Source organism: Trachemys scripta, chromosome 4, assembly GCF_013100865.1.
Source record: "Trachemys scripta elegans isolate TJP31775 chromosome 4, CAS_Tse_1.0, whole genome shotgun sequence".
NCBI lineage: Eukaryota > Metazoa > Chordata > Testudines > Emydidae > Trachemys > Trachemys scripta.
In genome coordinates this window covers 115,519,862-115,546,929 of record NC_048301.1, presented here as the reverse complement: position 1 = coordinate 115,546,929, position 27,068 = coordinate 115,519,862, and the positions used below count along the sequence as shown (strand labels likewise).

The following is a 27,068-nucleotide window of genomic DNA, read 5'->3' as shown; positions in this document are numbered from 1 at the left end:
AGATTCTAGTGGCTAGAAAGGCCTGTTTTGGTCTCTATGATGAGGGCTGCCTACGCCCCCTTTCACCTCGTGGGACGCTATGTGATTGGGCAGGAAGGGGAGTGACGACACGCGTGTCCGCAGACAGTTAGATTTGAAAATTGAGGCGGGTAGCGGCGCGGCGCGCACCAGGAAAAGGAGGGTTTCTGCCACGGGCCTGCCCTGGGAGAGCGCCGGCTGCGGACGGACGGAGCCATGGAGGCGGCGTCGGGCCCCGCGCACCTACCCGCGGTCTGTAACCGCAAACTGGCCGAGTTCCTGCGGCAGGTGGACGCCATCGACATGGTCTGGCTGCGGGAGATCCGCGAGGAGGCCGCCAAGATGTTCAGCACGTAGGAGCCGGCGGGGGAGATCTGATCCAGCCCCGGGGGGCGGGGGAGGAGAATGGAGCGGGTTGGTGGGGGATGGGTTCTGGTCCAGCCCTGGGCGGGTTGATCCAGAGCCGGGGGTAGGAGTGTGCCGGGGGGAGGGGGGGAGCTGATCCATCACCAATTCGGGGGGAGGAATGGATGGGCTGGTGGGGGGATTGGTCCAGCCCTGGCCGGACGGGGTGGGGCGGGGCATGCCACGGAAGGAGGAGTTTGGTCCGGGGCTGGCCTGGGGCAATGGAGCGCACCGGGGTGATGAACGCCGGCAGTGCTGTCCGCTTTCCCCTGCACCCCGCCTGTCCCTGCACCCCGTCAGCCACGCAGTGGGGACGGAGGCAGCCCCTCCTCTCCCCAAATAGAGACCGACGAACATGTGGCGAGACCCCACAGACAGAGTGACGCCGAGAGAGGATCCCCACCCTCCACAGAGACAGGCGCACACCCGCAGATAGAGACAGATACACAAATGCAGAGACCTTCCTCTCCCCCACATGGATCTAGACATATAGAGACCCCCCCCCACCCACACCTATAGAGATGTACAGAGAACTCCCCTAATAGACTCAGCTACATAGCCGGTGCCTAGTGGCTGGCTCTGTGACTGGCTGGAGCCAAGCCTGTTGCGTGACCTGTAGTATCCTGTTGGGCATGGGTCCTGCTCCTCACTTGGTAGAGGCAAGACTTTGTAGACATCCCCCTGTCTGTTCGCCAGCTGGAGACCTACCATGACAGATGTTCCCAGGTGCAAGTACCTTCTTGCCTGGTGATGTTGATTTCTCTTCCTTGCCACCTCCTTGTTAAAACAGCAGCTGCAGTGATGAGCCAGAGCTGATGCCAAAAACACCGTCACAGAAAAATCGTCCCAAGAGGCGACTTTCTAGTGTTCAGGATGAGAACAAAGACCCAATCAGGAAAAGGTGAGAAAGGCTTTATCTGCAGGTGTTAAAGTAGACTCTCCTGATTTGGAATATTAGAGACTGTGCATTAAAAAAAATATTTGTCCCTGCTGCCTCCCTCAGTCACCCACCCATCACCCCTGGCCCCATCGCCCCCCACCTCCCCCAGATCCCACTGCTTTCCCTGCCCCGCATTGCCATGAGCTCCCTTCTGCAGCTTCACACCGCAGGCTCACCCAGCTCCTTGCCTCTTGGCCATGGCATCTGGTAAGGCCGGCCATCCTGAAGCCCTGCTGCCCTGGGATGAAGCCTAGAGCAGGAGCCCCATGGCTAGAGTGGGGAGGGAGGGGCTGAATCCCGGAGCCCGCTGCCAGAGCTCCAAGGCTGAAGCCGCAGGAGAGGGGGTGAAGCCTGTCCCCAGAGTCCTGAAGCTGGAGGAGAAAGGGTGAAGGCCACTCCTGGAGTCTTGCGGCTGAAGCCGGGGAGGGAGGGTGAAGCCTGCTTCTGGAGTCCCATGGCTGAAGCTGGGGCAGTGGAGCTTAAGCCCACGCCTGGAGCCTCTGGCTTAATCGGGGGGGGAAAGCCCAGCCCTAGAGTCCCGCAGCTGAAGATGGGATGGGGGAGTGGGGCTGAAGCCCTCCCGCAAGCCCCTCGGTGCTGCAGGGAGGGGCTGCTGCTTTACCACCTCCTTCATCTCTGGCCAGGAGACTGTCGTGGCATCAGGAAAAACCCCTGGTGGCCACATTTGAGAAATGCTGCTTTAAAGTACAATATTGAACTGCACAGAAAATGTTCTGCATGCACACTTATTAATATTCTCTAACTGTAGCAGCCCTAAACAAACTATACATGCACTGCTAGTATTCTGCAACATATCAGTGCTTGTCAGATTGTTCAAGGGCATCTAAGATCCTGTGACTTTTTCAATTACAAAAATCTCAGAATCCGTGCCAAGCAACCGGCCTTGACTATTGCATGAAAACTTGTGTGAAAACAGGATCTTGCTTCATTAATTCCCTTACTCACATTGCTCGCTACCCACTTAGAATCAGTTGTGACTACCTCAGGACAGAGTTGGAGACATGTCATGAATCTGATAGACCGTCTTACAAAATATCCATTTTTCCGATGGTGCAGCCTACATTTGACTTGCTGAAAAGCTGTGTTCCCTCAGTTCTCCAACCTGGGGTGCCTTTTACACTGCTTTGCTGTGAGAGCAACCACTCCTGGTCTGCTCTCACACAGTCTCCAGCATGTAAATTACGCCCAGTTACACTGCATGAGTGCTATAGCCAGCCACTCATGAATTACACTGCAGAGCAACACCAGCAAACTCTCCAGGCCCAGACTTTGCTCCAAAAATATGCATCTTGCACTGCCAAGCACTCTCCTGGACTCCAAGCTCATATTAAGTCTGTCATTTATTAATAGAAAATGATATGCACAAGCCTTGATACCCCAAGTGGAGTTTTCCAAACACACAGGTTTAGATAAAACAATAAAACAAGTTTAACCACTAGAGAAACAGATTTTAAGTGATTAGTGGTAAGGCAGAATTGGTTACAAAAGAAATAGAAAGATAAAACCGCAAGCTAATTCCTAAACTTTACGAAGCTAAATAAGATTGGAAACAGGCATCGTTCTTACCACACCAGATGCTCCAGGCAATTCTCAGTTCTTCGAGTGCTTGCTCAGGTCCAGTCCACATTAGCTGTGTGCGCTTGCTACATGCACCGGTGTCAGATGTTTTTCCCCTCAGTGGTATCCATAGGGGACTGGCTCTGGCACCCCTGGAGTGGCGCACACATGCCACAGTATAAGGGGTGCCGCCGGCTCCCTCCACCCTCAGTTCCTTCTTGGTGACAGTGATGGAACAGCTGCTGTTTAGGCTGGCTTTCTTGCTTGCTCAGTAGTTAACAATCTTTTCTTTAAAAAAAAAAAAAGTTGTAAATAGTTGCAAATAGTTTTAGAAAATCCTTAGTGTTAGATTAAAAAGTTAGCGCCAGACGGATTCAGCCAGGGGTCAGGGCATGCCCCGTTTCCCAGGCTACAAACCCTGCAATTTCTGCAGAAAACCTATGCCAATCAGTGACCCGCATAGCACTTGTTTGTGGTGCCTGGGCGAGTCCCACATAACCAACAAGTGTCAAATTTGTAAGGCCTTCAAACCTTGGACAAAGAAGGAGCGAGACATCCGTCTCAGAGCGCTCCTAATGGAGTCTGTGCTAACTCTGGCACCAGAGCAGCTAAGGTCCGACTCTGGTCCCAGCACTGTGGCATTGGTGCAGAGCGCGCCCCCGCCAGCACCATCGACGGACCTGTGACGATCTCCCTCCCTGGCACCTGCCAAGCGACAAAAGAAGACCAGGAGAGGAAGATCTGCTACGTCTCGTGAGGGCAAGGAGAAGGCGGGAGGTGGGCCAAGACCCAAGGCGGGCGAATCCGATCCTCCTCCTGTGGGTGGGGCCCCAGCTCACAGAGAGTGGGCTAGCCCTCCCCAAGCCATGCCTGCCTCACCAGACCGTGATGTGGGCCACAGGCAAGTGGATGTCCTTTCACCACCTGTGGCGCGGCAGGCAGCACAGGATATCATGGCGCTACCAGTGCTTCCCATACCGGCAACGGCAGTACCACGATCCAGGGGTAAATCCACCTTAGGACCATTCCGCAAGTCCCCATCTGTGCAGCATCGCTCCCCATCACAAGTGCCCAGATCGGTGACAGGAGCCTCAGACAAGCCGTAGGCTGCAGTGTCTCGCCCTCATCCAGAGTCAGTCATCTCAGGAGGGGGAACCATTCAGGTCCACCTGGACCCCGAGGAATGGCCACTAGGACCACCACCGAAGGGGGCGGAGCCCTCGGTACCAGCCTCGTCCTCCTCGTCCCCTAATGAGGCGATTACACCCACCCCTCATTTCCACAAGATGACGCTAAGGCGCATCAGGAACTATTGAAACGCGTTGCCTCCAGCTTGGGGATCCATGCTGAGGAGCTGGAGGAAATATAGGACTCCTTGCTCTACCGCACTGGCTAGGGTTGCGCTATCCCTATGTGAGGGGGAATCTAAAATTATTAACGCCTTGTGGCAGACCCTCTCATCCCTGCTCCCTATTTCAAAAAGGGCAGAGTGAAAATGCCATGTGCTGGTGAAGGGTCATGAATACTTATATGCTCACCTGGCCCCAAGCTCCCTGGTAGTTGCGTCCATTAACGAACGAGAAAGGCCAGGCCAGCTGGGAGCAACCTGAGGGTGGACGGAGCCAGCGGTGCCCCTTATACTACGGGATGTGTGTGCCACTCCAGGGGACACCAGAGCTAGTCCCCTACAGATACCACTGAGGGAAAAACTTCTGGCACCAGTGCATGTGGTGAGCACACACACCTAATATGGAATGGACATGAGCAACACATCTCGAACACCAGTTACAGAACAGGTAACTATCTTTTCATAGTTTGCAGTTCACAGGCTGGATTTTCTTTCAGCCTGGGACCGGTCCCCTTAGTTCAGTGTTCTTCAGATATTCACTGATGTTATCAGCAGAGAGATGTAAGGTAGAGAGGAGAGGAGGCCTTCCTCCTTTCTCCCCCTCTTATACTCCAACGCTTTGTCCTTGCTGGGTCATGGGGTCAGGCAGTTCCATTGGGTATGTGAGCTGCCAACTATCCTTCAAGTGAATTGTACATACTTTGTGGCCGTTCCCCTCCGGGCTGGTGAATGTCCAATTAAGTAGGGCGTATATATGGAGGATAGGTTCATTAATGGCTATTAGCTAAGATGGGCAGGGATGGTTTGCCAGAAGTCTTTGGTTTGCCAGAAGCTGGGAATGGTAAACAGGGGATGGATCACTTGATGATTACCTGTTCTGTTCATTCCCTCTGAAGCATTGTCGGAAGACAGGATACTGGGCTAGATGGACCTTTGGTCTGACCCAGTATGGACGTTTTTATGTAAGTAGGTAATGGCTCTTCAACACCTTGCTGGCATGATATCTTTGTGTCTGAGATACTGGCTTGTGGGTGTTACCTAGAAATACAACCTATTTCAGTAACTATCATACAGCAAAATCTCATAATTTTACATGTAGTGTTATTGAAATGTGTGCAACAGGACAGTAATGATCAGCAAATCATGAGTTTTCAAATGATACCTCAAGGTATACTTTGTACAACTTTTATCATAGTCTTGTAAAAGGGGTGCACATAGGGGTACAGACTGTCACACACGCCCACCTCTTTCTGTTAATTTGTTGCTTTTTTCTATATCATATCAATTTTGTCTTGTAAGTGCCCCAAACCACACATCATCACCAACACATGGATGTGTACACAGCAACATCAACTTTTCTGTAAAATGCCTAAGTAGTAAAGAATAATGGAATCCTCCCCAGAAAGGTGCTTTTTGATAAAAAGAAAACTGTCATCTCCAACTCTAGCCGGCAAATGTAAATGAAATGTTTGCTTTTATGTGGCTCCAGTTTGCTTCACTGTTTCTGTTATTAGGTTATCAAGGAGGAGTATTAAGCGAGCATCTGCTAAACGATGTTCCAGAAGACTCCGAAGCAAAGAGGACCTGGAAATAATCAGGGCTGTGATGGAAGAGGCCTCCCCGCCTCGACGGGTGACAAGATCCCGGGCTGTGGTTTCTGATATGCGCTCTGTGGCACTCCCTGAGAAGTCAGCTGTCCAGCCAGTGGAAGGGAGGGTCCCCTTAGTAGATATCAGTGTCAATGATCGCAATAGCGCTGAGTTACATCTGAAGAGAAGTCTGCCCAAGACAGGTGCCATGGTTTCCAAAGTCATTGTCCTGAGCTCAGATGATGACAGTTTTGTACAGTTTATGTTAGCACTTAAACCAGGGATGGGCAAACTTTTTGGCCCGAGGGCCACATCTGGGAATAGAAATTGTATAGCGGGCCATGAATGCTCACAAAATTGAGGTTGGGGTGCGGGAAGGGGGTCAGGGCTCTGGTTGGGGGTGCGGGCTCCGGGTTGGGGCCAGAAATGAGGAGTTCAGGGTGTGGGAGGGGGCTTCAGGCTGGGGGGGGGTGAGGGCTCCGGCTGGGAGCGTGGGCTCTGGGGTGAGGCTGGGGATGAGGAGTTTGGGGTGTAGGAGAGGATCAGGGCTGGAGAGGGGTTTGGGGTATGGGAAGGGATGCAGGCTCTGGGGTGGGGCTGGGGCTGAGAGGTTGGGGTGCAGGAGGGTGCTCCGGCCTGGGATCGAGGGGTTTGGAGGGCGGGGAGAATCAGGGCTGGGGCAGAAGGTTGGGGCATGGGGAGAGGCTCAGGGGTGCAGGCGGCGCTTACCTCAAGTGGCTCCCGGAAGCAGCAGCATGTCCCTTCTCCGGCTCCTACATGGAGGCGCAGCCAGGCGGTTCTGCACGCTGCTCCATCTGCAGGCACTACCCCTGCAACTCCCATTGGCCGCAGTTCCTGGTCAATGGGAGCTGCAGGGGTGGCGCTTGGGATGGGGGCAGCGTGCAGAGCGGAGCCCCCTGGCTGCCCCTAAGCATAGGAGCCGGAGGGGGGGCATGCCGCTGCTTCTGGGAGCCACGTGGAGCGGTCCCCAATCGTGCTCCCTGGCTGGAGCGGGGCAAGCCCCAGACTCTGCTCCCCAGTGGGAGCTTGAGGGCCGAATGAAAATGGCTGGCGGGCCAGATTCGGCCCGCGGGCTGTAGTTTGCCCACCCCGATTTAAACAGTTGTCATCAATTGGAATCCATTGCTGACAATTTGGCCTTCAGTAGAGTAAACCGTGAGTAAGCCTCTTGCTGTAAAATGGCTTAAAAATCCATGTAGGTTGGACAGGGCCTTCCACAATGAATGAAAGCGTCCAAATCTAAACACTTCGTTTGATGTAAATACACAATGTGGGCATGGGGGGTTGGCAGCAGCTAGATCTTGCTTTGTTGAGCCAATCTGTTCATGTACATTGCTTGTACACCTCTACCTCGATATAACGCTGTCCTTGGGAGCCAAAAAATCTTACCGCGTTATAGGTGAAACTGCGTTATATCGAACTTGCTTTGATCCACTGGAGTGCGCAGCCCTGCGCCCCCCGGAGCACTGCTTTACCGCGTTATATCCGAATTCGTGTTATATCGAGGTAGAGGTGTGCCATTCTAGAGAGAGAACTGCACTATGGGAATCTGATTCAATACATAACTGTCAGCATGTATTGAATGTTCATCACAGTGCTTCACAATGACAACAAAAATAAATACATCAGTTGCTGGAACAGGCAAAAGGTTTTGTTCAGTAGTTTACTCAAAGACCTATTTTAAGTTTACTCAGGCTGTTGTCTTGATTGAGGAGAGTCTACTATTTAAAACTGAGTGATATGGGGAGCTTATCCATTTCTGGGGCAATAAGGGAAGGCAGTTTTGTTGTAGTTCCAGAATTAGTTCACCCCAATTGTAAAGGAATTTGTGGAATCCTGTGGCTGCTTGCATTTATTAAAATATGATAACTTGTAGCAGGAACCTTCTCAAAATACCCTTGCCTGATAGATGTGCAGATCCCAGGTTCTGAGCTTGATTGACAGGAATAGTCTTTGCTAGGACTTGTTTATTTACATTTTGTTTTTCATGCTCTTTTTTTCCCTCAGGTCACAGCTCTGTGGAGAGCCTTATGGATGAAGAAAAAAATGTCGAAGTCAGGTAAGGCTACTCGTGCAAGTTTTCTCCATTCCCCAAATATTCTTGAGGTCCATCCAGCTCTCCAGGCCACATCCCGAGGAGTTGCTCTGGTGGTCTTCCTGTTCCTTACTAGCCAGAGCAACTACAGAACCAGGCTTTTCTCTCAAATTTGAGCTTGTAGAGTCTAGTGTAAATAGTTAAACTACCTGATATTAAATCTAAATTTTAGCATAGTGGATTTCTTACTATTTCATCACATTTTGTTGCCTTCTGTTTTGGCCAAGGTTGCAAACCCATGCAAGAAATTAGGGTTGACAAGATGTTCCTCTTGCCTCACAATGTTCCTCGGTTTCAGATGGCTTGAAAAGTGCCGTTTAGGCATTGGAGAAAGGCATTTGGTTAAAGGCTGTGATGTTTGTAAAGCCTTTTCAAAAAGGGCCCAAAAGAACTATAACACTCTGCTCCAGAGCCTGCTCCTCCAGGAGGTTCTGGGAGATCCTGTTCCGAAAGGGAGCCTCTGGACACAGGGAGGGTGATCTCTAAGCCTATGTTAGAGCTGAAGCCTGATGAAGAATCCCAGGCTAGAAGGGTTCATTCTCTAGCAAAGGTGCTCCATAAGGAACTAATACAATGGGTTTTGTCAGTTAAGGTCCCAAAGTCTGACTGCAGCTGAGAAAAGCAGCTCTCAATTACAAGAAGGTGGGTGGCAAGAAAGGTGCCCCGACAAAGAATCCCCCTATTGCATTTGGGTTCTGTGGATTTTAGGGTCCTAAGAAGGATAGGAGCCTCTTCAGATTCAGTCCAGTCAGATCAGTCCTCTGCATCAGGGCACCTTTTATTCACTACTACTTATTATTATTATTATTATTATTTATCATTATTGTCTTTGTATTTTCTCTGGAATCTGGACCTTGACTATACCTTGACCAAGGAATTTGGACCTTGACAAAAATAATTGATTATCCCTGCGCTATAGGAAGAAATATCTGATGCTCCAGAGCAGTGGTTCTCAACCAAGGGTCCATGAACCCTTTCAGGGGGGCCGCGGAGCCCCGCAGCTGAACCCCAGTGCCCCAAGGCCCAGTGCTGAAGCCGGGAGCGGCGCAGGGCTGAAGCCGGCAAACCTCCCTTCCCCTCCCCCCCCCAAGCCAGAAGCAGCGGGGGGCTGAAGCTGGGAGCCCTAGCGCTCCCCTTCCCGAAGTTGGGAGCTGCTCTGGGAGCCCCCGTCCCCCCCGTACAAAGCCCCTAGCTACCCCCTGCTTGCACCCTGAGCTACCCCCTCACTTCACACAGCCCCTAGCTACCTGCTCCCTGCACCCTGAGCGGTTTTCAGACTTTTTGAACTGAGTCCCCCCTTTGAGTTATATATTTGGGTTGTGTCCCCCCACAGCCCAGACAGCCTGGGTAGCCTCCTGAGTGAGTCAGGGGGCGGAGGTGGTGCTCCCTCCCTGGACCCCGCTGTGCGGAGCTGGCTCAAGCCCTGCCAGCTCTTGTCCCCCCATTCTCCCCCAAATAGAAGTAAAACTATGCCTATGCCCAAGGGTCCCATCCCAGCGCAGAGCCCTGAGTCATCCCCCTCTTCTCCCCGCTGGGCCCTGGTGTTTTATAGCATGTTGAGGGGGGCCTCAGCAAGAAAGAGGTTGAGACCCCCTGCTTCAGAGCGCTGAGTAACTCCTTCATTTGTGCTCTTATCTGGTTCGTTCTTCCAGAGTTTGGGAAAGGGAAGATTTCCGTGGTGGCTTATTTTAAAAGCAATGTCTGCTTGGAGTGGAGTTATTGTGCAGAATGCAAGTGATGGGTGAAGAGCGCAAAATAAATGCATTGAATTCCACGATTGGAGCATTTCTTCAATGGTTATCCTGGCATAAAATGTATTATTGCCCACAGACAGCTCTGAGCTGGTACTGTTTTTGCCACTAAGCATCTAACTCTTTCTTCCAGGTCTGAGCTGGGATCTACCACCCCCTGTAAGGAGGTAAGATCCGGGTAGGGTTGATGCAGCATAAATACTGGGGGAGAGCTATGAAAAGCTATTTTTTGTCCATCAGCTCCTTAGGTCAACTTGTCCTGGACAAGTTGATGGCATCACTGTTCCAGAGCACAGCAAGGATTTGGGCGGGGGGATACTTTTGGCTCCTGTTTTCTGGTTCAGTTTTATGTGCTGATGGTGATCAGAAACTTGGTGGGAAAATTCAGAATCTTCAGCCCTTACCTCGGCAGGCAAACAAATGACTTTTCATGGTCGTGGAAAGTGTTTTGACTGAACTGTTACTAAATTGGGAACTTAAACAGAATGCAACTTTCAGAACTTTCCTGTTGACCTTTAAATAATGTTTAGGTCTAATTGAAGGGCTTGTCCAGTTTTGCAATTAGAGAACTATTGAATATTGTAACTACCATGTAGTCTGAAACCACTCCCTCCCTGATTTGTGCTCCCTTCAGTTGGTCTCATGAGGAAAAGCCCCACGATTGTGTGAGCACTTGTTTCAGAATCACTTGCTCTTTCCTCAGCTGTCCTCAATTCCTCAAATCCCTGGCCCAGCACCAGGTCTTCTCTCAGGGTAGAATCCTATGATTTACCCCATTTTTAGACTGGATCATGGGGTTACAGCATCCCTGTTTACCAACAGTGTTTAGTACCTGCCAGAGACTTCCCTTTGGGGATCTGTGATCAGTATGAAAATGGGATTCTCAACAGCCTCTCCAAAGCAAAGTATTTTTCTCCAATTGCCATAGGGATACCGGAATCAGAAGACATTGTCATACCTAAAGCCTGAGGGAATTGCTAACTGTTAGGGAGGTCTGACTTATCCCTCATGCTCATGCTCTTCTGAGGACCAGGTTAGTCTGTTTCTCTGCAGACCCTGCCTCCCTGGGATATTTTCAAGAGCTATCCAGGGTTGTGAGGCACCTCACCACCACCTACGCTTAGTTTTGCCTGATGAAGTCTCATCTTTGCCTGCTGTTGATCGGCTCCCTGAAACAAGCAGCATTCTGGTAGCATAAGCACTGTCTTCCAGGGCTCACTCTCTATGTACAGGTTTGCTATAGGCACATAATAATCCCAAACTCCTCCAAGCAATTCCTCATCCACTGGATGCTCACAGAATAACCAGGCCAACTCAATTCCCTGCTTTTAGCAGGCTGCTCCCAGCTCTACCTGGCTGGAGTCTTGTTCCCTGGTGTCTCAAACTCTCCTGCAGCAGCCTGCTAACACTCTGCAGCTTCCTTGCAAGATACTATTCAAATAGAGGTATACATCATATTAATAAATTAGACATCTTCTATGTTCCTCCAACCTCTTAGCATGGAATTAGGAATCTGAAGTAACAGGCACACAATCACCAAGTGGAATGTTGATCTGCCATTGCCTGGAAAAAAAGGCTGCAATCAGCACAGTTATCCAGCCTTGACTGTCTTGGGTGTCAGATGGCCTGTGTTCAGCCAGCTCAATATGAGCAAAAAAATCCCTGCATATTGTGGCCACTCTTGTGTTCTATGCAAACAGCTGCTATTTACTTCAGTGCTGCAGCTTGTTACTCAGGTGGGGCTTTCTCTCTCTCGTACAGTTGCAGGGTGGGACTTCACTTGTATTTCCAGTGCTTTGCCTTGTGCCAGCAGTACTTTAAAATGCTGACTGAGTTTTTATTTCTCTCTGTGGGCATCACACTGAAATCCAGTTGCCTTTTCTGCAGGATCCCCAAGGCCCCAGGATGTCCCTTCGTTCTAAGAATGCCAAGACAGCTGTTGGCAACCATGTCCAGGCAGAGCAGCAGGAGGGGAGCGGTACAGGTAACTCTCTTCCAGAGCCCTATTGCTGACTGAGATTCAGGGAAGGGCAAGACTTTGCTTTGAGGGTTGGTTAATTTGTGTCACGTTCTATTGACCAGGTTCCTTGTGCAAGAAACTGGTCTGATCTCTCAATCCGGGGGTAGTCGGAAACATTTTTCACATGGCAATAACAATAATGATAATAAATAAAATGATGTTGTGGTCTGTTCAAAAGTGTCTGGTGGTCCAGATGTGGTCTACAGTCTGCCAGTTGACTACCCCGTCTTAAATCAAGTGACACTTGGCTGTGCTGGACTCTTGATTTTCCTTCAGGAAATGTGGTAAATGTGCTTTCCCATTAGAAGGTTGGAGGATTGTTATATCTTACGTGGGTAGGGAAGGAGGATCTGAAACCTCTTATGGTTTGATGCAGGCTGTTATCTCGGTGGATCTACATGCAGAAGGCCAAAGCATAGTGCGTACCACAGACAACGTTCCCTACAGTGTTTTGTAAAGATAACACTTTGTATTGGTCAGAGTGCTGGGGTTTGGAGGTGGCTAAGTCGCTTTCTGCCATAAGCAGGAAGGTCCAGTCTGTTAAGTTCATGGCAACAGCAGAAGAGGTTCCCAACAATGTACTCAGGGGGCTGAGCTGCTAGGCCTGATGACTCTGGCTTTGGACTCTCCTGAAGGGAACCTTTCAGATGGAACTAACTGTAATTCTTTCTCTGCAGAGAGCCATTCCGATAAGAGTGATGAGGCCCAGGAACAGCCCCAGAGTGTCAGGTACATTCTCATCAGAGGGAAGGGGAAATAGTCTGGGTGGGCTGGACTGATTTCATTCAACATTATAGGGCTTCAATGAAAGCTTGTCTGTATCTCTGAAGAAGGGTTTTAATCCACATCTCCTAGCATGGCTTTATAATACCTCATTAGCCAGGTAATTGTACCAGATAATTACCTTTAAAAGCTCTGATACACATAGTTTTGTGGCTATGTATTTTTGAAAGATTTAAAATATTTTGCTTTGCCTATGGGATATTCATAGCGTTATTGATGCACTAGTCTGTAGGTAGCTGGAATCACTTGGGGAATGAATGCAGATGACCAGTGCTAGTTATGCAGATACTCATCCCTTTGATGCTTTGCTTCCTGGAGGAAGGGCCCTTGACTGATGATGATGATTATTATTATTATTTATTTATTTTTCAAACCTGGATCAGGAGGCCTGGAGACAGAGCCCCCAAAACTATATAAAGAGTCAGCCTGGTCTGACTCAGACAGACTCACCGTGGAATACAGAACTGATAAATTTTTCTGTACAGACCTACCCAGATCCCATGTGGGTGATGGGTAATACCTAATAGAGCTTAGCATGCATATAAACTGTTAATTTGTTTTCTGTGTAATGCTTTTATCCCAGGGGTGGGCAAACTTTTTGGCCTGAGGGCCACATCTGGGAATAGAAATTGTATGGCGGGCCATGAATTCTCACAAAATTGGGGCAGGGGTGCGGGAAGGGGTGCAGGTTCTGGCTGGGGGTGTGGGCTATGGGGTGGGGCTGGGGATGAGAGGTTTGGGGTGCAGGAGGGTGCTCCAGGCTGGGATCAAGGGGTTTGGAGAGTGGGAGGGAGATCAGGGCTGGGGCAGGGGGTTGGGGCATGGGGAGAGGCTCGGGGTGCAGGCTCTGAGCGGCGCTTACCTCCAGCAGCTCCCGGAAGCAGTGGCACGTCCCTTCTCCGGCTCCTATGCGGAGACTCGGACAGGCAGCTCTGCACGCTGCCCCATCTGAAGGCACTGCCCCTGAAGCTCCCATTGGAGCGCCGGAGGGGGCCATCGGAGTGTGTAGGAGCCGTAGTGGGGACATGTCGTGGCTTCTGGGACCCGTGTGGAGCAGCCCCCAGCTGGAGCGCCGGAGTGGGGCTGAGCCGCGTGGTGCATCCCCCAACCCGGTGCCCCAGCTGGAGCGCCGGACCAGGGCAAAGCCAGACCCCTCTCCCCAGCAGGAGCTCGCGGGCCGGCTTAAAACGTAGTTTGTGCATCCCTGTTTTATCCTAATAAACATTTTGTGTTTTAGGAAAGCTGGCTGGTCGCTAATTAACTGTCATTATTCCTGAGAGAGACCTGCAAGTGCTAAATTAAAGTCAGACCTGGTGGGGTAAACATAGTGGATTGCAAGGGAACTGCAGCCCTAAAAGTCTGGTCTGGAGGAAGAGACATGCATGTTCCCTTCCCGAGAGAGGAGCTGACTAGAGGTCTGAGTCCTCAGGGGTTGCTCTTGAGACCACAAAGGATACTGAGGTGCAGTTAACCCTGGAACTGTGACAGTGTGAATCATGAGTGCTGCTAAGATCAGGAGAAGAATTTCCTCTGTTGGGTCGCTGTGTAATAGATGTGTATTAACTTTTGCAGGAGAAAGCCAAGTTACAAGAAAGCTGTGGATGAGCTGTATGATGGGCAGCAAGCGGAGGAAGGCGGGCTCTCCCCTCCAAGAAAAAAGACTCCATCGCCACTCTGTCCAGCCAGCAAAGTGAGGCAGAGTCCCAGCCCCAGCATACTTCCTCTAGGACTCTTCCCTTCTCCTTCAGCTACCAGTACTCTCTGTGCTCTCTTCACAGGTTGTCCGTCCATTTAAGACCTTTTTACATACTGTGCAGAAGAACCAGCTGCTGATGACCCCGTGTTCGGTGGGGCGAAGTAGTATAAAGAAATCCTTCATCAAACACAACACTCCACTCCGAACCGATCCCAAGGTAAAGCCCTTTCCCTCTGTTAGTGGGATGGGAGGGGAGAGAGCCAGAGTGGCTGCAAAGGCCTGCCATGCAGTGTGGTAACTGTAACCAGCTACTGGCAAGGATGGGATTAGGGTCCTGATTCTGCAAGCTGCTCCATGCAAATGGATAATTAAATCCAGGTGGTGCCACTTACTGCCCACCGCCTCCAAAGTCAATGACATTCTGGAGGCAGACCCCTGCAGCCACCTAGATGAGCCAAGAAGGTCTGGTTGTAGGTTTATGTGGTGATTTCCAAAGGGAGTAACTGTTGTTTTTCCCCATGTTCTGTTTACACAGGGTGAATTTGTCGTAAGTAATGACTCTCCTTAATTATAGACTGGGCTTACAGTAGGTGCACTTCTCACATCACTAACGGGCAGTGGGTGCTTTTTAATTTGCTCACTACCTGCACACAGTCCTAATATTTTTGCTTTACAACAATGAGAAGAGAGGTCAGCATTCAAAGGGCAGCAGGAACCAGCCAAAGTCACAGTTGTTTAGAACATCAGTAAAGTACAAAGGGATAAGTTTCACAGGAATGCCCAGTAGAGGCAAGGGTGCCATGGATGCATGCCTCCTGCTTATGCTCACTAATACAGGGTGCCTTTAAAATAAACATGAGATCTGCTTGGGATGGTCTCTTGTTGTTCCATTGTCTAAAAATTAATTGAAAGTACTAAAATCTAAATTGTATGAAATCAGGTCTTGCTTCCAGAAACCTAGACCACTGAGTCCTGTCTGTCATCTACAGCCTGTTTCCAGTAACAGATAGCAGAGCTGCTAGTGCGTTGCTGGGAATCTTTGGGCCTGCACCAGTTAGTGGGTTCTGCTGTACTCTGAAGGTGGACTTCCCTTCTCCACCCAAGTAGTGAAGGATTTAATCTCCCTGGTGTACTGCTAATGACACACACAAGCTTACTGCACAGTTGGTGGTGCTGCCCGACATTTTGATTAAAAAAACTAGAAACTAGATTAAAATTAACATGGCCCACACTAAATGGATTAAAAGCTGGCTAACCGGTAGGTCTCAAAATGTAATTATAAATGTGGAACAGTCATCGAGCGGTTGTGTATCTAGGGGGATCCTGCAGAGACCTGTTCTTGGCCGTATGGTAGTTATCATTTTCTTCCAGATCACTGGTAAAAAAACACAAAATCATCACTAATAAAGTTTGTAGCTGACCCAAAAATTGGGGGAGTGATAAATAATGAAGAGGACAGATCGATGATATAGAGTGATCTGGATTGCTTGGCAAACTGGGGGCAGGCAAACAGTAGAACCATAGATACAAAGGATTGGAAGGGACTTAGATAGGTTATCTAGTCCAGTCCCCTACACTGAGGCAGGATTAAGTATTTTCTAGACCATCCCTGACAGGTGTTTGTCTAACTTGTTCATTATTGGAGGTACTTAACTAGTTTCCATAACCTTCCTAGGTAACTTGTTCCAGTGCTTAACTACCCTTCAGTTAGGAAGTTTTTCCTAATATCTAGCCTGAAACTCCCTTGATGCAATTTAAGCTTCTTGTCCTGGCCTCAGTGGTTAAGGAGAACAATTTATCACTCAGTATTTATGAAACAGTATACATTTAGGAACAGAGAATATAGGTTAGACTTGCAGGGTGGGGGGATTCTGTCCTGAGAAGCAGTGGCTCTGAAAAAGATTTGGGGGTTGTGATTGATAATCAGCTGAACATAAGCTCCGAGTGTGACACCGTGGTCAAAAAGGTTAATGCAATCCTTGGATGCATGAAAGGGAATCCTGAGTAGGAGAATACCGATTATTTTACCTCTGTATTTGGCACTTGTGCGACCACTGCTGGAATACTGTCCAGTTCTGGTGTCCACAATTTAAGAAGGATAAATTGGAGAAGGTTCAGAGAAGAGAACAAAGAGAAGGTAAAAGGGTGGCTTGATTACAGTCTAGAAGTACCTCTATGGGGTACTAATATTTAATAATGGGTTCTCCTATCTAACAGAGAAAGTGAGAACACAACTCAATGGCTGGAAGTCAAAAATACGCAGATTCAGACAGGAAATAAGGTGTAAATTTTTAACAGTGAGGGTAACTAACCATTGGAACCATTTACCATGGTTGTGGTGGATTGCCCATTTTTCCTATGTAGGAATTATTTTGGGGAAGTTCTCTGGCCTGTGTTATACAGGAAGTCAGACTCGTGATCACAATAGTCCCTTCTGGGAATCTGACTCACCTACTTGGTGAATGTTTTGTCATCCCTGCATGGGCTATGGTACTTTGTACTTCACTCCAGTCACAGCCAAAGGTGATGCAGGATTCCACAAGCCTAAACAATGCCCCCACAGGGCAGGTTGCCTGTCCAGAGAGTCCTCCCTTTATCAGATGTTTTGGCACAATATAGGTTTTTGTTTGGTTAAGATCCGTCCCCTCAGTTAAGAGCAGGGAGGGGTCAGAGGAGTTACCTAAGCATCCTGGGATGGACTGTGACACTAATACAATGAGAAGACTCTTGTGGAACTAGTGGCCAGAGCTGTCCCTTGAGTAGAGCGAATCAGGGTGACTTCCCTGGGCCCCATGCTTTGATAAAATCGGACTGTCCCGATATTTAACCCTTTGTCCCACATCCCAACCAATGTACAATCTGGATGCCATTTGTCCTGATATTCAGGTGAGGAGGCGGCGGGGGAGGGGGAAGCGGGCGAGTGGGGTGGGGAGGTGAGCAGGATGTGGGAGGGGGGTGAGGAGGTGGGTGGACGGGGGGCGGACAAACAGTGAGGAGACTAGCAGGCAGGTGGGCGGGCGGGCGGCAAAAAGGAAAGCAGCGTGTGGGGGGTGGGGGGTGAGGAGACTTAGCGGGGAGGTGAGCAGCAGGCAGGCCGGGGCGTGCCGGATGGATGGCGGGCAGGCAGGTGGACGTCAGGGAGGAGTGCGTGGGGGGGTGAGGAGGCAAGCGGGGAGGCTGATTTGTCCCAGGCCCTGCACCCCACTAGGGACGGCCTTGCTAGTGGCCTCCATTTCCCTCCTCCTGGTAGCACTTTCAGCATGGGTCACGTGGTATGTGTGCGAGGGAACTGAGTGCTCTGCATTGATTTATTCATTTGGTATAGGGCTCACTGTTGTAATTGGGAGTTCATTCTAGCCTGCCTCAGCAGGAAGCATGGAAGCCACAATTCAAACCTTTGAGAGAACCTTTGGGTGGAAAGTAGGGGCAATGGGGGATCTTGAGATGTGATGTGAGCAGAGGATTACCTAGGACATCACCTGTTCCCTTGTCTCATGCTGAAGTCTAGCACTGATGCTGGCTAGTGACAGTCGAACTTCTGTGGTGAATGCAGCATAGAAATCATGGACAGTGCTGCTTGCCCAAATGCACCCTATGCAGTAACATACTGATCTTGGGGTAATGCTTCTGACACACAAGAAGTGCCCCACAGTTCCTCTCCTGCTCCTAGAAAATGGGGTGGCTGAATTAGCACTGCTGCTTTGTCTCTTCCCATTGCAACTACTTCTACAGGTTATTAGAGCTGGGCTAGCCACCTTGCTGGGCCACTGTGGTACTGGGGCCCTTTGTGCCCCCTTCCAGGGAGGTTTGTATTGACTGTGGTTGCAACTTCAAGTTCCCTGGTGTGTTGTTTCTGGCTGCCTATGGCCACCCAGACTGCACCAGCAACTAGCCCCAGCAGCTGGGTATAATCTGAGCTTCCTACCCATTGCAGGAGAAGGAGCGGCAGCGGCTGGAGAGCCTGCGGAGGAAACAGGAGGCCGAGCAACAACGAAAACAAAAGCTGGAGGAGGAAAAGAGACAGCGCCTGGAGGAGATGAAACTGTGAGTAGCTGTCCCTCCAGCTGCTCCATCTCTGGCTCATCTCAGAATTGCTTCATAACTGGCTATCTGTGTATCCTACAGGAAACGGGAAGCGCGTCTGCGCAAGGTGCTGCAGGCTCGGGAGCGGGTGGAGCAGATGGAGGAGGAGAAGAAAAGGCGGATTGAGCAGAAACTTGCTCAGTTTGATGAGAAGAGTGAGAAGGTAAGAGGGCCCAATCTGACCATGGAGCCTCTTGGGACAATGGTTTTCTTATGGGAGTGGGTAGGGTGGAGAGGGGTCACCTCACTTTGGGTCATGTCCTCTCTTGTATAGGGGCAAAGGGGACTGACGTTGTTCAGACTCAGGGAACCAATGGGGAAATCTTTCATTAAAGGTCTGTCTTGAACCTTGGAGCTAAGGGGGTTTGAGTTCCTGCTGTGTTTTGGGATTATAGCTAATCCTGATAGGAGTCTCTTTTGGCTGGAATGATGAGGGAGAATGCAGGGGGAGGTGCATTTAGGCCAGCAGAGACTCCATTTTCAGTTAGTACCAGTCTGGTTAATAGCCAAAGAATGTGCGCAAATAAACCATCTCCCCCGTAAGCCTCCTGTGTCTGAAGGTCTTGGGCTATTACAAATAGGGCAGGGGCGTTCAGATAGGTATGAAGAGCCAGAGCAGCCTTGTCTGTGGAGCCTGCTCTCCTCTGTCCCCTGTGCCACCGTGGGCCATGTTCCCTCTTAGGAAACCCTTAATTTGAACCAGATGGAAACTGGCTTACCCTTGGCCTTTGGTTTGCCCTGCAGCTGCCAGAGTCTCTGCTAAGTGACACTCATTCTATTTCAGATATGCTCTGTGTGTTCTGAAGAGCTTCTCCTCATGTGAACTGTCCCAGGTGCTGTTGGACTCACTGCACTGGGTGCTGCCTGCCTTTAAGATAAGGTAGCACCCAGAGGCTTCAGTTGGGATTGGAATCCCATTGAGCAAACCCAGGGGAAGACAAAGTCACTGCCCCAAAGAGCTTATGCTCCGAGAAATATGCACAGACCCCACTGGACCTCTTGACTCTCTGGTACAGGGAAGGGCATCTTTTGCCCTTTGGGCAGATATGTCCCTGATTCCCCAATGAGCTTGATGTACCAGAGAGGACGTAATACATATAGGGGAGTTGTCCCATGTGCAACAGCAAGATCCAGACCCGATGTATGTGTGACTGTCTCAGGTGCGGGAGGAGAGACTGGCAGAGGAAAAGGTAAAGAAGAAGGTAGCTGCCAAGAAGATGGGAGATGTTGAAGCCCGGCGCAGACAAGAGGAGGAGGCCAGAAAACAGAAAGCGCTGCAGCTGGTGAGCTGTGCTGGGGCCTGTATGCAGGAAGGAACGGATTGGGCTAGGGGAATGGGTGTGGTGACAGTGCTGCACTCTGCCCTATACATGGCAGGGGAGCAGCCAAAGTAACACTGATCTGCCACAGTCCCTGTACATGGGGAGGAGGGCAGGACTATACAGTGAGTAGCTGAGGGAGAATTAGCCTACAGGAAGGAAAAGTACAGTCTTCTATCCCCCAAAGTCCCTCGGGTCCCTTTGGGACTCCTTGTTGCCACCCCATCCTTCCCTTCACTACAGACCAGTTTCTGTGCTTTTCATGAGTTTCTAACCATTTCTTCCGCATGGTCCATGAGCTGACCACATCCTCAAAAGTCAGTGTTTTGGGGAGGTCAGTGCTTGTTAATCCATCTTCCCCGGTTCCTGGGGTGGGCAGGATGTAAATGGGGAGACTTCAGACATCAGGTAATCTATAAAGAGTCTCAACTGCAATTAACAGAGGACCAGAACTCAGGAACCACTGTGAGCCTGGGGCTGAGGGCCATCGACATTCAGGGTGACAGAGCTGAGACCTAGTAGGGGTATCACTCTCCGGTGCCAGTGGGATGGGGAGAGCTGAGCAAGTGATTGTGCATCTCTGAAAGGGAAGCAGAAACTACACCGAAAGCTTCAGTCCATCAATGCTGTAGTGATGAGCTGCGGAAAGGCATCAGGCAGGCTGACCCTCGTGCTTTTCTGCATATCCCCCTCTTCCCTTGCAAGGTGGAGGTAACTGCTTCCTTTTGCTTGTCAGGAGGAGGAGGAGCGCCGACACAAGGAGCGAATGCAGAAGAAAAGGGAGGAGGAAGAGCAAGAGCGAGTGAGGAAAATTGCAGAGCAGAGACAGGCGGAACAAGAGAGGGAGAAGCAGCTGGCAGCAGAGAAAGAGCTTGAGAAGAAAAAGGAACAGGAGAGGATTCAGGCAGAGAGGTGAAAAATGACCCTCCATGTACTGAAGCTTCTGCTGTGACCCTGCAGAGAAGAGCAGGGGCTGAATGGCCCAGTGAAAGGGCCTGGCAAAGCCCTATATTCTGTCAGCTTAGCCCTGGAGTTGGGGGATGAGCGATGAGCAGCCAGGAAGAAGTTCTGGGCCCCAGAGTGGGAGATATGCACTGGGCAGGTGGTGAAGGCCCTGGACACTGGGGTGAAGGATGAAGTGCAATAGGCATCATGGGGAGATGCAGTTTGCACACTTCTTCTTTCTGAGCGTGACCTGGTGTGTTTCATTGGTTCCCAGAGAACGTGAGCGGCAAGAGAAGGAGAAGGCGGCTCGCCTACAGAGGGAGCTGATGGCAGCTAGAGAGAAGGAGCGGCTCCAAAAGGAGATGGAAGAAAAAGAGAAGAAACGGGTAAGGAGACTCAACATGTATGTATCTGCTGGCAGCAGCCATTATAACAAGTGCTGTCTCCAGCAGCAGCAACTTGGCCACCAGCCTCAGGTGGGCTGTGGTGCTCCTGGAATAAATTGTCATAGAGTTTAATCGCTGGGAGAGTCCTAGCTATCCTGTCCATTACAGGCAGCGCTGCTTGTTCCCTGTAGCAGGTGGTATCCCACCCATGCCATGGAGGGGGTTGGTTACTCCTAAAATCTTAATACTTACACACTGGTGATTTCTGCTTTAGCAAGAGGAGCAGCGTCTAGCAGAGCTGGAACGGCAGGAGCAAGAGAAGAAAGCCACAGCTGCTGCCAGTAACCATCTGAATGTAACCGTGGATGTGGAGGTGAGGGGGGACATCAGTGAGATGCAAGCCTGAGCACAGCACTCAGGGAGGAATGGGGCTGTTCTGCTGTCTCCATTTGTTTTCATGATGGGGGTGGTGCTGGGTAGTGGTTACAGCCGGGGATCTGGCTTCTGTTCCTGATGCCAGCACTGACTTGCCCAAGATCACACAGCAAGTCATGTAATCTCTGTTTCCCAATCATTAACATGGGGATGAGCTAGTTTTGTATGCCATGCTCATTACCGTGGTCCCTGAGCACCATTTCCCCTCTGTAAATGGCTTTGAGGTTCTCAATGAAAAGCCCTCAAGGAAAAAATATCAGTGTTTGTCATGGACCTTCAGCAGGCAGCCCCATGGTGGATGCGGGGAGGGAGGAGTCTCTGATGTTCTCACTCTTCCCTGAATTCTTCCGTTCAAAGGAGACTGAGCCCCACATAGAGCAGGAATGTTATCAAATGAGGGTGAAGCGTGGAAGCTTTAAATAAGAGAAATAGCCCCAGGATGGTGCTGGGTGTCTGTCCTGTAGTGTAGCATCTGCAACTATGTGGCTGAGAAACTGCCACTGAAAACTCTTCTGAGTTGCTGACCTTTCCTCAAGTGCTTCCCTCCTGGTCTGATCCTGGAGGGGAATGGTTGTGGCTGAAACATTAAAAAGAGCACACAGACCGGTGAAGAACTTACTTGATTTTTTTCTGGAGTGGGGCTCTTTTTAAACAAACTTTAAATGCACAAAAGTTAATGAAGTTGAGGCTTTAAGTAAGGAACAAATTCTCTTTTCCCCACTTGCTTGGGGTAGGAATTTTGATTAAAACCTCCTGTTTTCCTAGGAGTTTGATTAAAAGATTGACAAAAATGTTTGTCTGGGTTAGTACCTTTCTTTTTTTCTAAGGTTAAATTAAGGCTTCTTCCTCTTAGCTACACCTTCCCCAGTTTAGTTGTCCCTATCAGCATTCCAGTAACTGTCTTTACATGATTATATAAATCCTCTACTATAAACGTTGCATAAGTGCTTGTGATTAAGTATGTGTAGTTTTAAACATAATCAAACAAGACTTCAACTTTAGTCTTACGGGAGGAGAAGAATGAATATTCAGTTCAGATAGTCTGCACCCTAAAATCACCCCCAGCTTTGGGAGGAAAGCAGTCATCTGTGATTTAAACCCTATTTACTGTGTAGAATTGCTGCAGCCATCTATTAAACCTAGTGTGTCTATCTTACCAATATGACGCTCACCTAAGTTAGAGAAGGGAACGTGAAACCTTATTTGTACCAAAACACTCACTTTAGGATCTTATCATTTTAATACAAATAACTAAGGCTACGTTTTAGTCACAGGTATTTTTAGTAAAAGTCATGGGCAGGTCACGGGCAGTAAACAAAAATTCACTGTCCATGATTTTTACTATATATCTCTGACTAAAACTGAGAGCGGGGTAGCTTGGGGGAGAATCCCTGGGGGCATAGCCTGGGGGGCACCGCAGGGGCTGGGGGGGGTTGGCGGGGCTGGGGCAAGTTTCCTCCCGGCTCCTGGGAAGCGGCAACCTCCAGCTCCTAGCTCCATGTGCTGCCTCCGTCCCAAGCCCCGACTCTGCAGCTCCCATTGGCTGGGAACTGAGGCTAATGGGAGCTGCGGGGGCAGTGCCTGTGGGCGGAGGCAGCATGTGGAGCTAGGAGCTGAGGGAGGGGAATTTCTGTTGCTCTTCTAGGGAGCCCCCCACCAGGTAAACACCACCCCACACTCCCATCCCCAGCTCTGAGCCCCTCCATACCCAAACTCCTGCTGATGGGGGGTGGAGTGGCCCGAGACTGCCCCAGGGGCTGCCCGAGCTGCCCAGGCAGCTCCTGGGCCAGCTGCCCGGGCCAATGCAGAAGTGACAGAGCCTTACAAATAGCTGATCTACCACCCAAGATGCAATGTTAGGGGTTCCTGGGGCTCAGTGTATCACTAGAACCCTTCAGCGTGGTGCTGTTATGATCGCTTAGGGCTGCTTATCTTCTTTCTGTTTCTAGAATTCCCCTGTCTGTAACTCCTATCAAATGACCCCGCAGGGCCCAAAAGGGCCTAAGCCCCCCACCATCAATCCAAATAATTATGGGATGGATCTGAACAGTGATGACTCTACAGATGATGAGAGCCAGCCCCGCAAGCCCATCCCGGCCTGGGCCAATGGTATGTGCCAGCTCACTGTGAAATCTATCCCTGACCATTCAGAAACCCCTGCTAGGTCCCTCAGACTGGTAATGAGACTTGGTGGTAGCTTTCTCTGCCCATGGCATAGGGAGATGAGGTGTTGTGCTGTTAAAGATGCCAGCCTGGAGCTGTGCAGATGGAATGTTATACCAAGATGTGCTCAGCCTCTCTGGAGGCCCATGGGACAGCATCAAGATAACAAATCACTTCCTTTGAACCAGCAGCCTTAGCACATAGTGAAAGGATGAATTGTAATGTACGTTTTTGAAACCTACATTTTGGTCCTAAACCTGCTTGCCAGTGACTGTTGTTAAAGACCCTGTGCTCCTTTGTAGGGGTAATACCAATGTCCAGGCCACCATTCCCTCTGAGTGCTGCTTTCTAAGGCTGAGTGCTACAGCTGAGCTACATGCTGGTTGCTGTTCTTGCACTTCTGCTATCTGACTCAGTTACCTTATTAACCCCCCTTTGGGATACCTGGAGCAGGACTAAATATACAGAAACCTTCATTTTCTCTCAGAGAGAAGGTGCAGGGTTCTGCTGAGATAGGCAAAGTCTCCTCTCCACTTTCCCCGATTTACTGCAGATCCTTTTGATAAGCACAATTCAATGCTTAGCACATTCACCCTCTGTGCTACCTAAGTCCATGCCAGGGTTCTGATTTCCTAGTGGGCCACTGCGAAGTTGCTCCTCCCCGGGGATCTGCAGTGTTGGAGGCGATAAGGGGATGGGGATGTACAGCTTGAAGAGCAGGCTGTACACACCTAAGTTTCAATGAAGGAATTAAAGTCCAGTTCAATCAGTCTAATAAACTGTTCACTCTTACTTCTTCAGGGACTCAGCTTAGTCAAGCTGTCATCCACCAGTACTATAACCCTCCTGATGTCGCCACGCTCTTTGGGGCCATCATAAGCCCTAAGCTGGAGAACATTTTCTACAAGAACAAGCCGCGATACTTTAAGCGCACCAGCTCTGCTGTCTGGAATTCCCCACCTTTTCCAGGTGCCAAAGCTGTGCTAGGCCTGCCCTACAGCCTGAAAAAATACTGAGGATGGAGGAATGTGTCTCCTATGGAGTAGTGGGGTTTAGTCTTTGTCTATGGAAGAAAAAGGATTTTATAATCAATCTCTGTAAATCTCTTAATGTTTGTAGATGAATAAAGGTCAGATGTTACTGGGGCTTTTCATGTTTGTCGCACATGGGATTTTTGTTGAATTTTCTCTAGTGGGAACGTGGGTGAGAGACCCAAACCTACAGGGGATATTCCCTCTCGTGCACACTAGCCTCTTTTGCACACCTTTGACTCACTGCATGTTCAGTCACTTGAGAGATCAAGGTGTATCCTTAACTAAACTGCAGGAAACACCATTGATTTAGCTCTGTCCTTATAGAATTTTGCAAAGATGTGGGTTTGTGCGTTAGGCTAATTCTCTTCTACACTTTCCAGCAGACCCTCTACTACAGAAAGACTTCAACACAAAGGACTACTGTAATTTTAATAAAAGTCACTTTTTTTTAAACCAAATGCAAGATCTTGCAGTAGAGCCTGAAAGAGTTCTAAGCAGAATGAACTGATGACAACACATAAGGTCCACAAGACAGGAACTGAAAATGAACACAGCTTTGTCTAGTAGATAAATGTGTCTAAAACTAATTCCACACCTCATCATAGGGTAGAACAGATGTTTTTAAGCTTGACTCCCCCATCCCAGGATCCTCTTCAGTGTTGCAGGAAAAAAAGATGTTGCAGTGCACAAACTTAATTTACATTCAGCAATTTAATAACCAAGAGCGTTAGACACTTTTCTTAATGGAAGCATAGCTCCTTACCAAAATCATTGCCCCTCAGGAAAAGCAAGTTTGACAAACCTCCCTGTAGGCAAGGTGGATTGATTTTGCACTGGTATGCCTTAGTCTTTACCAAAGAGAGGCTGATGCACATTGAGTAGTATAATTAGGTAGTACATGTTTACAGACCAGGAAGATACACTGTATATCCATACATTTATTCAGATTAATTTTATGTGGAAGTGATGAATTATGCATTTATTTACTAGTTAATTTTTTAAGCGTGATTTATTTTGCACTGCATTTAGATGGCACTTGGAATTGTAAAACTGTTTATTCATTAAACAAAACTTCCTTAAATAGGCTGGATAAAAAATAGAACAAAGTTTATTAAAACATTTTGCATTTTAAAATTGATTAATACTTTGTTTAGTTAGCTGCACTTGCAGAAGAAGCTAATGCTAACAAAAGGTTTAGCACCTCAAACTGTTTCCACATGCTTAGCTAGTGAAGTTCAGTGGTTTGCCTTTAAAACTTTGGCTGCAAACATGTACTGCAGTGGTATTCAATTACAGATTCTGGGCATCTTCATCAGGCAATGTTGCTCTCTTGTGCAAGTACGCTAATTCTTCACTTAACTGGCAGGGATTGGCGTGTGTGTCAAAGATGGTTGGTTTCTGAGTGGCACACAGACTGCTAATCTAATTGGGCACATTTTGTACAGGTCATTTATCCAATTTTCAATTAACCGAAAAACCTGATTATCCAAATGAGCAATGTACTTCCCCTGTTCAGTTGGGTCATTGGGATTTTTGGTCCCCAGGGGGGAGAGAAGGAGTAGCAGCATCAACAGGAGACAGGAGCCTCCTTCATAGTGCTTGAGTGATGGGAGGCCCCAGAGGAGCAGGGGCAACTCCCCCCGGAGCTCATCCCTGCCTGGGCTGGCTCCTGCTCCCACCTGGGGACTCTGCTATAAGGATGACCCTGCTACTCAGCTCTGACTCCCTGTGTCCCCTGCCTGGCCCGGTTGTAGCACCCCTGCATGCTGACCCGCCTCTGAGCATGCCACCCTGTGGGCTCACAGGATATTCTGCAGCCAAAGAGGGGAAAGGGCTGCTGGGCAGGGGAGTACACAGGCTGGAGTTGCCTTTGAGGGCCTGCTAGAGGCTGCTGAGGGCCCACAGGCTGCTAATGAAGAACACTAACAAAACAATATTCAAGCAGTACATCAAACCCGTTTTAATTAGGTAATCAGTTTAGCTCTTAACATAAGCTGACATCATTTAAAATTTCACATCAGAAACCTAAACAATGAGGAGTCCTGTGGCACCTTAAAGACTAACATTTATTTGGGCATAAGCTTTCATGGGCTGGAACCCACTTTGTCAGATGCATCTGAGGAAGCGGGTTCCAGCCCATGAAAGCTTATGCCCAAATAAATGTTAGTCTTTAAGGTGCCACAGGACTCCTCATTGTTTAGGTTTCTGATGTGAAATTTTAAATGATGCCAGCTTATGTTAAGAGCTAAACTGATTACCTAATTAAAACGGGTTTGATGTACTGCTTGAATATTGTTTTGTTAGTGTTCTTCATTAGCAGCCTGTGGGCCCTCAGCAGCCTCTAGCAGGCCCTCAAAGGCAACTCCAGCCTGTGTACTCCCCTGCCCAGCAGCCCTTTCCCCTCTTTGGCTGCAGAATATCCTGTGAGCCCACAGGGTGGCATGCTCAGAGGCGGGTCA

The 27,068-nt window shown here is 49.4% G+C and overlaps 1 protein-coding gene across 1 annotated transcript; it reads left to right on the top strand.

Annotated features, from left to right (window-relative positions):
• The first annotated feature begins 20 nt into the window (after positions 1 to 20).
• On the top strand, positions 21 to 24,720 carry INCENP (inner centromere protein). Its single transcript, XM_034768785.1, has 18 exons — positions 21 to 371; positions 1,214 to 1,324; positions 5,804 to 6,126; positions 7,844 to 7,958; positions 9,879 to 9,912; positions 11,633 to 11,729; positions 12,443 to 12,494; positions 14,121 to 14,238; positions 14,327 to 14,461; positions 14,780 to 14,791; positions 18,179 to 18,288; positions 18,370 to 18,490; positions 19,488 to 19,610; positions 20,383 to 20,558; positions 20,866 to 20,977; positions 21,252 to 21,350; positions 23,362 to 23,521; positions 24,377 to 24,720. The coding sequence occupies exons 1-18, from the start codon at positions 235 to 237 to the stop codon at positions 24,589 to 24,591; spliced, it is 2,250 nt and encodes a 749-aa protein (XP_034624676.1). The 5' UTR covers positions 21 to 234; the 3' UTR covers positions 24,592 to 24,720.
• Positions 24,721 to 27,068: the final 2,348 nt, after the last annotated feature.

Excerpts from the sequence above, each read along its gene's own strand:
- INCENP (XM_034768785.1), top strand. The coding sequence starts at position 235 with ATGGAGGCGGCGTCGGGCCCCGCGCACCTACCCGCGGTCTGTAACCGC. Across the intron at positions 7,959-9,878 it reads GAAAAAAATGTCGAAGTCAG|GTCTGAGCTGGGATCTACCA; the intron begins GTAAGGCTACTC and ends TCTTTCTTCCAG. Across the intron at positions 18,491-19,487 it reads TTGATGAGAAGAGTGAGAAG|GTGCGGGAGGAGAGACTGGC; the intron begins GTAAGAGGGCCC and ends TGACTGTCTCAG.